Consider the following 13,463-nt stretch of genomic DNA (forward strand, 5'->3'; position numbering starts at 1 on the left):
TCATCAGTTTAGGATCAAACTAAAAGTTTTAAAGTTCTGTAACTTAGTCTACTTTAAAACAAAACAATTCATGTTGAAAATTTAAAAAAAAAATCTGTTGCCTGTTCATATTCAGAGCTTGATTAAAATATGGGAAATTATTTCTAATTTCAGAGGAAGTCATGTGTTCAATAAACCTTCTGTTAGAACACATATGAACACATTTAGTCTGTGTTGGAGGAAATGTTTGGAACCAGTTCAGTCCTGAGTTCACAGACTGTCCAACACTATTTATGTTTAAAACTAGGTTTAAATGTCATGAAAATATATGAAGAATGTGAATGTTCATTTTTCACTCAAACTATTGAATTGTTTAGTTTTTGGTTGTTTCTGTTGTTACTAAGCTAAAGGCATTGGGATCTATTTTATTTCATTTTGTTTGCTGATATGAATGGGGGGGTCAGCAGAATGATGTTGGCCTTCAGCCTATTCCTTTACAGACTGGAGTTTTTAAACATTGGATCTGCAGAAATGTCTCATGTTTGAAATGTCTGAATAAACACAACTGAACTGAACTGATCTAATGATTGAAAATCATCTAAAATCATCATTTATGTCAAATTATTGAAATTAATAATCACACATGTTTAAATACTGACAGTGGGTCTAGTTACTGTGATTCCATTGTTTAATGGGCAGTGGAAGAACTATTGGTTCCATTTGTGGAGACTGTTACTGAGATGAAGGATGAGATCAAATAAACCTGAACTTATCCTGGTCTGGACCAGGTTAACTCCACAGACTAAATCTCCATGGTAACTTATATCAAAACATATCCTGCTGTCCTCTATCCTGCTTTTGTGAAACCGGATCATGGATAAGTTGAGCCAGGATAGCCCACATATCCCGGCTTAATCCCTTATCCTAGTTTGGTGAAACAGGCCCCAGATCAGACAGGTCACATGACACTGGTAGGAATCTGTCATCATGTGTTCTGTTATTCATTTTAACATTTTTATTACTTTTCCAGTAGGAAAGAGAAAAAGGGACAAGGACCAGAGAGTTCCAGACCGGCTGTCCAGGACCAGCTGGTCCAGAACCTGGTCCAAAAGCCTGAACCTTTCACATGTGTTTATTTCCCTTTTAATCTCAAGGCACCTTTATTTGGTTTTTTTGTTGTTTTTTTTTTGGGTTTTTTTGCACCTTTTGTTTTGTTCCAATTTTAATAATAAAAAAAATCTAACCTAATACTGTCTGTTCATTTACAAGGCATCAAAGTATGAGTATAAATACTTTTATCAGTAATCTGCAGTTGAATTAAATGCAGGTATTTGAGTAAATGTGTCTGACTTTAGGTTGAATCTGGACTAAATCTGTAAAACAATAGAAATGAAACAGAACCATCCATCACACATAGTTAGATGTGATTTAGTTTAAGGAATGAGAAGTTGAAAATACATGTTCTACCATTTTTAAATACAAATGAAGGATCTGGAATGATGGTTAACTTCATGTAAAATGTATTCCAGATGGATTCAGTGATTCAACAACCAGTAAAACGTGAAACCCAAACTGTCCACTTCACTTCTGTGTCATTTTATTGAACTAGAGGTCAGTTTGTGAATGGACATGAACTGGACTACAGGTTCTGTTCCTGCTCCTCATACATCATCAACCTGATCTGAATAAATTTCCCTGAACTTTGGGGTGCGGTGGAAACGCAGTTACCAGGAATTCTTTGACCTAAATAAGTTCCTGGTAATAAAGTTCCTGGGCTTTTGGTGGAAAAGGGTCTAATGTGGACCTGAACTAAAATGCCTTGGACATGTGTGGGTTAACAAACAGAAACTGTGTCCGACTCCTGCAGAGGAACGGAGCCTGTGCGTCTCCTCTTCTTCTCCTTCATTTTGGAGACCATCAGGTAGAACATTTCCACCACGTTGAGCAGCGCAGACAGGACGGCCATCGCCAGCATGAAGACGATGAAGACGCTCTTCTCTGTGGGTCGGCTTATGAAGCAGTCCACCGGTGACGGACACGGGTAGTGTGGAAATGAAATCTTGGCGGGCATAAATATGAACCCGTACAGGTAGTACTGGCCCACGACGAAGCCCAGCTCCAGCAGGACCCGGAAGCACAGCTGCATCATGTAGGTGAGCAGCAGGGCGCCCTTCAGATGCACTCGGCCCTGCTCTGTGGAATATCTGGGAGCTTTCAACGGCCCGTTCTTGCCCATTTTCTGCTCTGCGGCCGTCCTCAGCTTGTTTTCTTTGCGTATCACCAGTAGGACGTGACCCAGGTAGATGAGGGTGGGCGTGGACACGGTGAGGATCTGGAGGACCCAGAAGCGTGTGTGCGATACGGGGAAGGCTGCGTCGTAGCAGGCGTTCTTGCAGCCCAGGCTCCTGGTGTTACAGTCCATGTTGGCCTGTTCGTCTCCCCAGATGGTGTCCACGCCGGCGGCCAAGATGAAGATCCTGAAGAGGAAGAGGACGCCCAACCAAACCTTCCCCACCACCGTGGAGTGGGACTGCACCTGGTCCAACAGAGAGGACAGCAAAGACCAGTCCCCCATGACCACAGCTGGACCTGCATCAGACCAGACAAAGGACACGGACACATGGGTCTGACCAGTAGGGCTGCAAGACAGAGTCAGTTCTGCAGAGTATCACGATATTTCCGTTCTGCAGAGTATCACGACATTTCCGTTCTGCAGAGTATCACAATATTTCCTTTCACAATCCTGTATCCATATTAACCCTTTCATGCAGTAATTATGAGAGCCGTAATCTAGATTTTTTTCCCCCAGTTGTTTTTATTCCCCTTTAGGCATTAAAAAAAAAAAAATTAAAAATGGGATTGAAACTTTTTTTATGAACCTATTTTTCACAGAATTGCAAAAATGTCCACCAAGGTTATTATCATTAACGAAAACTAATGAAATGACGAAAACTAGAATTGTAAAAACATTTTCGTTAACTGAAATAAATAAAAACTAGAATTAAAAGGAAAAAACGAGAACTAACTCAAACTGTATTGTGTGTTTACAAAACTAACTAAAACAGATAAAAATTATGAATAAAATTCCTTTCGTTTTCGTCTTTGTCAATGTTGGATTGATACGAAAGTGATTTATTTTGCTCTAGCAATTTTCTGTGCTGTCTCCATACGACACTTTTTGCTCCGTCACTTGTGTTCACTTGTGGTTTCCACTCGTCTTCTGGTCCCCACTCTACCTGGAAACATGGAGACTAAAGCAGCAGAGTCCTGTCTGGGATTTATGTGAATAGGAGCACAGAGAAGAAGAGAAAAGAGACCACTGAACTACAACTGAACTACAACTAAACTACAACTGAACTACAACTGAACTACAACTGAACTACAACTAAACTACAACTGAACTACAACTGAACTACAACTAAACTACAACTGAACTACAACTAAACTACAACTGAACTACAACTAAACTACAACTAAACTACAACTGAACTACAACTAAACTACAACTAAACTACAACTGAACTACAACTGAACTACAACTGAACTACAACTAAGCATTTAGAAAAAAAGAAAACTAATAAAAACTAGCAAACCTGCTCTAAAAACTAATTAAAACAAACTGAATTAGAGAAAAAAAGTCAAAACTAAATAAAAGTAAACTATAATGAAAAATCCAAAACTATTAGAACCTACAGTAGATGTCCACTCAGCTGGACACCATGTGTTTCATTCTTGAAGCAAAGAAACATGCATTTACCGACACACTGTGTAAAATCTATGAAATAAAAAAGATTTTAATGCTGCTAATCTGTTGTTTCCACAACATTTTAACATTCTCTAATACTAGTCATTACGCACTTCATGGAGATAATATGCAAAAAAAACCCAAAACTTTTTGGTTTAAAAAAACCAAACCAAACTGTTAATTACAGTCTAATAACATTTACAAGGTTGAGGTTTATTTATTTAGCACACTTAAATACAGACACTACTGTCCCCAAGTGCTGTATATAATAATGAAACAGAACAGGAGTAAAAGACAATAAATAGGATAAAACAATACTGGCACACAGTTCGTGCATTAAAAACAAGCAATTGATTTACACTCCAACATGTCAGTGCAGATCAGGTTTACCAAAAACAGCAAAGTTACAGTAATGGTCTGAGTTACAGTGGATGGGATGGTGCACAAGTGTCCGCTGTGTCGGCTGAAATGGAACTGAAACAACAAACCCATGAATATACAAGAGAACAGCAGCAGAAGAACTGTCCACTGGAGTGACCACTGGAGTGACCACTGGAGTGACCACTGGAGTGACCAGTATGTATGAAAGGGTTAAAAAGTACTGTATCGATATTTTTAGGTATTTATTCAAGTCCAGATACTGTGGAGGTTCATTTTTGGTTTTGTTTACATTTTATTTATTATTATTTAATGCTGTTTAATTCAATAATGTTTGTTCCTTTGTTGGGATTGAACTCAAATCCTGTTCTGATGTTAGTTGTGAACTAATAGAATCTGAACATTTGAACAGGATCTGAAACTGGAATGTCTGGAAAACAGAATTTCAGTTTGAACACAGTTTGAACATTTGGTGACAGAACATTAGATCCTGTTGGGATCAAATAAAAATGTGTTTAGTATTTGTGCAGATTTCTGCTGGAATTTCAATTCTTCCAGGAAATAATCATTAAAAAAACAGAAACAAACAAACAAAACATTGCCTTTGTGTTCAGTCTATTTATTCAGGTTTTTTTGTCCACTTGTGCTTCTTGTAGTCACAGTTTGTCAGTTATTGTTTTCCATTGTCTGTATTCTTTTAATAACTGGGATCCACTGCGTCTTCGTTGGTGCTTCTGTCTTTCCTCAGTTCCTTGTAATAGCTTTTTTTTTCTTTTTGCAGCCACTAAAACTCTCTGAACCACATAAACGTAGTTTCCTGCTACATGTGACTGACTCAGCGTTTACATGTCGTCTGGACTTTACTTCTGCTTTGCTTGTGTTAAAGAGGAACAACGTCAGCTGTGACCGCTTTGGTTCTTCTTCACTGTTCTTGTGTCATTTTTCTGTATGGAGCGCCCCCTACAGTTTGGAAGGACAGTTTCACTGTCCTGTCACTGTTTGGACCTGGTGTGGTCTGTTTGGACCTGGTGTGGTCTGTTTGGACCTGGTGTGGTCTGTGTAGACCTGGTGTGGTCTGTTTGGACCTGGTGTGGTCTGTTTGGACCTGGTGTGGTCTGTTTGGACCTGGTGTGGTCTGTTTGGACCTGGTGTGGTCTGTTTGGACCTGCTGTGGTCTGTGTAGACCTGGTGTGGTCTGTTTGGACCTGGTGTGGTCTGTTTGGACCTGGTGTGGTCTGTTTAGACCTGGTGTGGTCTGTTTGGACCTGGTGAGGTCTGTTTGGACCTGGTGTGGTCTGTTTAGACCTGGTGAGGTCTGTTTGGACCTGGTGTGGTCTGTTTGGACCTGCTGTGGTCTGTTTGGACCTGGTGTGGTCTGTGTAGACCTGGTGTGGTCTGTTTGGACCTGGTGTGGTCTGTTTGGACCTGGTGTGGTCTGTTTAGACCTGGTGTGGTCTGTTTGGACCTGGTGTGGTCTGTTTGGACCTGGTGTGGTCTGTTTGGACCTGCTGTGGTCTGTTTGGACCTGGTGTGGTCTGTTTGGACCTGGTGAGGTCTGTTTGGACCTGGTGTGGTCTGTTTAGACCTGGTGAGGTCTGTTTGGACCTGGTGTGGTCTGTTTGGACCTGCTGTGGTCTGTTTGGACCTGGTGTGGTCTGTGTAGACCTGGTGTGGTCTGTTTGGACCTGGTGTGGTCTGTTTGGACCTGGTGTGGTCTGTTTAGACCTGGTGTGGTCTGTTTGGACCTGGTGTGGTCTGTTTGGACCTGGTGTGGTCTGTTTAGACCTGGTGTGGTCTGTTTGGACCTGGTGTGGTCTGTTTGGACCTGGTGTGGTCTGTGTAGACCTGGTGTGGTCTGTTTGGACCTGGTGTGGTCTGGTTGGACCTGGTGTGGTCTGTTTGGACCTGGTGTGGTCTGTGTAGACCTGGTGTGGTCTGTTTGGACCTGGTGTGGTCTGTTTGGACCTGGTGTGGTCTGTTTGGACCGTTTCTGCCTCAACATCACGTTGTCTTCGTTCTGACCAAAACAATGCAGCGTACATGTGACGCCATCGCGCATGCACAACGAAGGCAGAATCGTTAAGCAGGCAGGCAAACGATTCCAAGGAATCGAGCTACTGGGATCCGGTTCTCAAAAAGAACCGGTTCTCGATTCCCATCCCTAAAACCTATTCAACATCCTAGAGTCCTGATCAGTGTGACTAACGAAGGGTTAGAAAATGCTCATCATATTTTCTTGTTAGCAGAAGTCTCCATTTTTATCTTGTACGCTGGCTTTACATCGTAGCGTTCCTACCTCAGGGATGATCGCAGTCTCATGCAGATGGTTTGGGCTCTGTGAAAGAATGATGGCGTACTTCTGTTTTCAGATTAACGCTGACGTTGCAGACTCATCAGATTTGTCAGATGTCTGACCCACCCACACTTCCAAACCCCATGACTGATTGAGAAATGAAGGGTCTTGCAAAAACAGAAACTGACACAAGAGCGTCCGTTACTGTATGAATGCATCAGCTTTTGTCCTTTATCCTGAAACAGTAAATACTGGAGAAAAAGAAGTACCCAACAGTGAGATTAACCCTTAAAGACCCAGACATCCACCTTCAACCCTTTAAGGCATGACGTCCACATCTGTGGACACAGAGGTTAGAAATAGGGCTGTAAGAAAATATCGGTTCTGCAATATATGGCAATATTTCATTTCACAATACTGTATCAATATTAAAAAGTATTGTATCAATATTTTTTAGGTATTTATTCAAATGCAGATATGGCAGAGGTTCATTTTTGTTTTTTGTTTTTGTTAATATTTTATTTATTATTATTTAACACTTTTTATTCAATACTGTTCGTTCCTTTGTTGGGATTGAACTCAAATCCTGTTCTGATGTTAGCTGTGAACTAATAGAATCTGAACATTTGAACAGGATCTGAAACTGGAATGTCTGTAAAACAGAATTTCAGTTTGAACACAGTTTGAACATTTTGTGACAGAACATTAGATCCTGTTCTGATCAAATAAAAATGTGTTTAGTATTTGTGCAGATTTCTGCTGGAATTCAATTCTTCAAGGAAATAATCATTTTTAAAAAAAGAAAAAAACAAAAAATGGCCTTTTTAACAGTATCATGATATATCATGATATATCGTATGGCGATCCTAGTATTGGGATTTGTATTGTATATCGTAGATTCTTGCCGATACACAGCCCTAGTTCGAAAGGTAATCTGGTCCAAACCACATGGGTTCAATGTGTCCAGACCCTCAGACATAGAATGAACTAAAGGATCCTCTTAGTTGTAGAATGTGGACTGATCTGGGATCTGCTCCAGTTCAGATATCTGCTGCTGATGGACATCTGTTCAATGGTCCAGGAATATCTGTCAAAAACTTCTACTGCAGAAGGCGGAGCCAAGACAAACAAATATGAGTGTGTGGAGGACAGAGTGTTGTACAAATATGTGTTTAGAAGTGAAATGGGATGTTAAATGTAGCTGAAAACCAACTGTCCATGCGATGTGGACGCCATGCTTCAAAGTCTAAAACCCAAACCCTCATTAAATGTAATAGTATATTCAATTTCTCATTGATAAGGTTCAGGTATCTTTAAACGTCTGATAAATGTTCATATCTTTGGGTATAAAGCAATAATCTGTCAACAGTTCCATTCAAACCAGCAGGTGTCCTCATCACAGCCATGTGTGTCTGTCCATGAAACTGGGTTCATTTTACTGTCTGACACTTCTCCACCTGTTTAGACCCAATAATCAAAGGTAAATGTAGACAGATTTACCCCAGCATGGACCTAATGATGACCTCAGATGCACAAACAATTATTCTCTTACTCTGATCCATCCCATAATTAATGCATTTATAATCAAACACTGGGTCCAAAAATAGGACCCAAATATGGACATTAAATCTCCCTAGGTGTCGGTGCATTAGATGTGTAAACATGTGTAAATGCTCTTCTATAGACTCTAAATACAGACCCTGTGTTCACTGTGTGGATCCTGCTGGTTTTTCTAATCCACACATGTGGGTTTGGCATCAGTCTCAGTCTCCTTCCAGGTTTGGTGTGGAACCCATCGTGTCCACTGGTGTTACATACAGAACCTGAATATTTAAACACTAATAAATCACCAGTGATTTTACAACAGCTGTCATTTTTGTCAAACACTCTGCCTTGGATATTTACTTTGATTCCCAAAATGCACCTGTGAGAGAATAAAAAGATATTTAAAAAATAGTAGTTTGTAATTTCCCTGTCCTTTTGACCATGTTACATGTGGATTTATGTATAATTATAATGTAAAATAATATAAAAATGTGTTTTATCTGACAATACTTCCTCTTTTACCTCAGTAAATATTTATTTTGTAAATTGACCCAAACCTGCTTCATCACATTCGTCTACATCTGGTTTGAATGTTGAACCCTCAGTCTGTTTTAGGTCCAGTTCCATAAAAACACTCATGTGCTTTTGGACTCGTCTGATGGATCCAGTTTCAGACCAAAAGGAGGATTCTCCCTCTAAACATGTGCACTCAGTTTGTTCTCTCTTCTATGTGTATATCTGTCCTATAAACACATTAAACTCTCATAATGTTACATTTTTTTGTCCGAGGCTATTCATTGATTTTAAACATTTTAACCCCTTTGTTGCATGGTGTCCAAATACAAGGACACTTAAATATCTACTTAATAAAACCATATTTTAAAAATAATTCAAAATGTATTTAAACTTCAACCTAATTTTGAGTAATAAAATCAGTCTAAAAAAATCTAGATACTTTTTCTCATAACTCATGCATGAAAGGGTTAACCCAAACCATCTGCTGATCTAAACTGTTGAATACCTGTTGACCCACTAATCCTATCAATACATGTCAATAATTTGTGTCAAATACAGTTCTTCATCTTTTCATGGTCATCATATATGACCATATTTGGACATTCAGAGGCTCCGTAGTTACCGTGGAAACACCGTCATCTTCTACAACATTGATTCTCCAGTCAAACCCATGCAGTTGGATCAGTGCCAGTGGATGGACACACTGGGTTTATGTTCAGTTAGTGACAGATTGGACTGAAAAAGACACTGTTTATTCAGTTTGATCTGTTTTAGATATAAGAACCATCAACTTTAAACTGAGCTTTAATGAACATCTACATGATCAGTGAATTAAATACCTGATGTTCACTGAAAAAATGCAAAATACAGAGGATGACATTAGAATAAATGGTGATAAATCGCTTATGAAAGGTTAAATAGAGGTTAAAAAAAAAAAAAAAAAAAAAAAAAAAAAAAAAAATAATCATTTGGAAACTGACATAAAAGTAGAAGTGGGTGTTAACGGGTTAAAACTTCTGTGTTTAGGCTAAAAGTCAACACATTACCGTTGATTATACTGTGTTTTAAATAGTCTGACAGGAAATAGGACTCATGCATCTGCTCTGAGCTGTACTTTCAGGCTGTAGAAATATTTTCCACCCTGTGAGGGCAGATCCTGCCCACTCAGTACAGTTTTCAGATGAGTAATATTAAGATTCCAGACTCCTTTTACGGTCATTGAGTCATAGAGTACATACTAGGAAATTCAGATGCACTTTATAGTGACGGTACTTCTTGGATTAAAAAAAAGGGGAATATACAAAGCAAAATATTTAAATAATATTAAATAGTAAAAAAAAAAACAAAAAACAAAAAAACAGTAGAAACAGTTATAAAAGGGAAGTGGATGATAAAACACATTGTTTGGTTATTTGCATTTTGGTGAAAACACAGAGAGAGTGGAGCAGAGACACTGAACATATCCACTGGTCTACAGTTTATTAGAAATAATCTGACTCAGATTAAATGTGCTAAATGTTACATATTTTAATCAGATTAATTGGAAAACTAATGACCAAAGTGCTGGTGTGCTGATGTTTTGACGGTATATGACAAAGTGTTCTTTCACATATGTACTGGTTTCTGTCCATTTATCCAACAGATTTATAAACTGATAGAACCTGTCCAGTGAATGTTCTGTCATGTGCAGACAGTGTTTGAAGTGGATCTGACACTAATATTCCTCTGCAGTTCAACCCATTCTGTCGTACATGTATACGCTGAGGAGCTGCTGGATCCAAATGGAGGACTGTCTTCCACCAGACATTAGGGTTAGGGTTTATTTCTTTTATGATTCCAGTCCATTCCTCTGTTACTGTGGCTCAGCATTTAAATAACTTTGATCAGATTTGATGGTTTAGCCACAGAGTTTCTCAGACCCAAAATACGTTATGCTTTTCTTTCACAAATGTGGGAGCGATCGTCCGAAATAGCGTTAAAATGTATAAAACAGTGAAATGTGTCTTGCAGCCTGCAGTCTGGGTGCTCAGCCCCTGAACCTCTGATCCTGGAACCCCCCCTGGTTCACACTGACCTCACACACAGACAGGTGTCTGACTGCTTTTGTCATTGTGGGGGGGCGTGGTTAGAGAAGAATCACCTCTGGTGAACCCACAGGTGTAGACAGAGCTCCAACTCAGAGAAGCTTTTGCATTTACATTTGTATATTTTTACTGTTTGATGCTGTTTGTCTTGATAGACTGAAGAATTATGACTGTATCAGTGGCGGCTGCTTGTCTTTCAGACAGGGGAAGCTTATTGTCAGCTTACATCAGAAAAACTGTCAAGTTATTTAAACATAAATTCTCCATTCTTCTCAGTTCTTCCATTCTCCGTTCCATGGCATTGTCTGCCATCGTGTGCACCTGTTAGATAGTTCACTCAGACCTAGCCAACAGTTTGATTGATTTAACTATCTACAAAATGATATTAAACTGGAAGAAGAAATGATTGAATTATGGAACTGAAACAAGAAAACGTTGAAGTTATGTTAAATTGAAACAAGGAAGTCCAGTGGTTGTGTTTTCTTCCAGGTCAGTAAATGAACAGTTCATTTGGTTTGTGTGATTCCACAGCAGAATGTGTGACGGTATTAAACTGAACTGTGTCAGTGAAGGAGCAGATCTGAAAACAGCTGTCAATCAAACAGGATTCAGCCTTTGGACCCATCCTCCAATCAGCACGTGGAAGCTCAGCGTCCGGCCCGGCCGAGCTCCGCCCACAGCTCCATTCACCCCCAGAGATGCCAAGCGTCCGGGGGCGGGACAACATGGTGTCATTTATCCAATGATCGTCCAGTTTAGAGTCAGTTCAGACCAGTTCCACTCAGTCCCATTGAAGTGCATGGACGCTGAGCGTCTACGGACAAATGCACTGAGCAGAGATGGAGGAGAAAACACAGACACGGGAATGGAGGAGAAGTGAACAACATCCAGTCCACTGATCTGGGATCAGACTGATTCTGAACCAACTGGTCTGAGAGATGAACGTGTTCCAACACATTTGGAGTCAATGAAATGAAAACAACTGAACAGATTTGAGCATTTAATGGGAGTCATTTTAGGGGCAGATGAGCTTCCACTGCAGTCTGACACTAAACACCTCTGGACTATATAAGTATAATATGGTAAATATTGCAACAATCTAAATTCTTTATTTGTTCTTAAATTTCCTACCAATTCCTTGCTGTCCCACTCAGTGTCAGTACATACATACATACAGTTGTGTTCAAAATAATAGCAGTCCAACATGACTAACCAGATCAGTCGCTGTTTTTGGCATAAATCATATTATTACATGGCAAATAATTTACCAGTAGGTGTAGCAGAGTCAGAGAAACCAACAGACCCAACATTCATGACGTGCATGCTCCTGAGTCTGTGGAACTGAATAATTAAGTGAAAGGGGCGTGTTCAGAATAATAGCAGTGTGGAGTTCAATCAGTGAGGTCATTCATTATGTGAAGAAACTGGTGTCATTCAGGTGGCCCTTATTTAAGGATGAAGCCAGCGCATGTTGTACATGCAGTTCTCTCTGAAAACCTGAGAAAGATGGGCCGTGCCAGACATTGTTCAGAAGAACAGTGCGCTTTAATTAAAACATTGATTGGAGAGGGGAAAACATATAAAGAAGTGCAGAAAATGATCGGCTAACATGATCTTCAGTGCTTTAAAATGGAAAGCCAAACCAGAGAGACGTGGAAGACAACAGAAGACTACCACTGGAATGGATCGAACAACAGCCAGAACGGCAACGACTCAGCCAGTGATCAGCTCCAGGCAGATCAGAGACGGTCTGAAGTGACCTGTGAGGACTGGGACAATTAGAAGACGCTTGTGTGAGGCTAATCTATCGGCAAGAAGCCCCCACAAAGTCCCACTGTTAAGAAAAAGACGTGCTGAAGAGGATACAATGAACAAAGAACATATTGACTGGCCTAAAGAGAAATGGAGAAACATTCTGTGGACTGATGAAAGTCAGGTTGTTCTCTTTGGGTCCAGGGGCTGCAGACAGTTTGTCAGACGAGCCCCAAACACTGAATTCCAGCCCCGGTCCACTCTGCAGACTGTGAAGCATGGTGGTGCAAGCGTCAGGGTATGGGGCTGTTCCTCTTACTCTGGTGTGGGGCCTATTATCACATACCAGGGATCATGGATCGGTTGGCTTCTATCAGAATACTTGAAGAGGTCCTGCTGCCTTATGCTGAAGAGGAAATGCCCTTGAAACGGGTGTTTCAACAAGACAACGACCCCAAACACACCAGTAAGCCAGCAGCATCTGGGTTCCAGACCAGCAGAAGTAAGCTTATGGAGTGGCCAGCCCAATCCCCAGACCTGAACCCAATAGAAAACTTGTGGGGTGACGTCAAAAATACTGTTTCTGAGGCAAAACCAAGAAATGCAGAGGAACTGTGGAAGGTTGTCAGATCCTCCTGGGCTGGAATACCTGTTTACAGGTGCAGAAGGTGGTCAACTCCATGCAGCTCAGATGTGAAGCACTTCTCAAAAACAGAGCTTATACAACTAAATATTAGTTTAGTCATTCACAGGAATGCTAAATCTGAACGTTTTTTCAGTTTATTGAGTAAATATTTGTGTTTGTAATGAAAAATGCACACACTGCTATTGTTTTGAACAGCCCAATATCATTTTTTACTTCATTTTTTGTAAAGTAATTCAAATATTGATACATTTTTCTTCATGTTTTGATGTAAAATATAATGTGCAGTGTTCCCAATGAATGGAAATAAAAAATATTATAAGGATTTTGAGCTTTACTCACGTTTTGAAGAACACTGCTATTATTTTGAGCACAACTGTACATACAGACACACACACACACACACACACACACACACACATACATATACGGTATAGGTGTGTGTGTGTGTGTGTGTGTGTGTGTGTGTGTGTGTATTTGGGTTCCATCAATCATCAGTCAACAGAAAAATAGTGTTTATGATTCCAA

The 13,463-nt window shown here is 40.0% G+C and overlaps 1 protein-coding gene across 1 annotated transcript; it reads right to left on the reverse strand.

Moving 5' to 3' along the window:
- Positions 1–1,683: 1,683 nt before the first annotated feature.
- On the reverse strand, positions 1,684–6,449 carry LOC115433969 (gap junction Cx32.2 protein-like). The gene is made up of 2 exons (XM_030155581.1): positions 6,399–6,449; positions 1,684–2,569 (listed from the first exon to the last, which is right to left on the reverse strand). Exon 2 carries the CDS (start codon positions 2,552–2,554, stop codon positions 1,814–1,816), a length of 741 nt encoding a protein of 246 aa, XP_030011441.1. The 5' UTR covers positions 2,555–2,569; positions 6,399–6,449; the 3' UTR covers positions 1,684–1,813.
- Between the last annotated feature and the right edge of the window lie 7,014 nt (positions 6,450–13,463).

The sequence above is a fragment of the Sphaeramia orbicularis genome, chromosome 15 (assembly GCF_902148855.1).
Source record: "Sphaeramia orbicularis chromosome 15, fSphaOr1.1, whole genome shotgun sequence".
NCBI classification, from domain to species: domain Eukaryota; kingdom Metazoa; phylum Chordata; class Actinopteri; order Kurtiformes; family Apogonidae; genus Sphaeramia; species Sphaeramia orbicularis.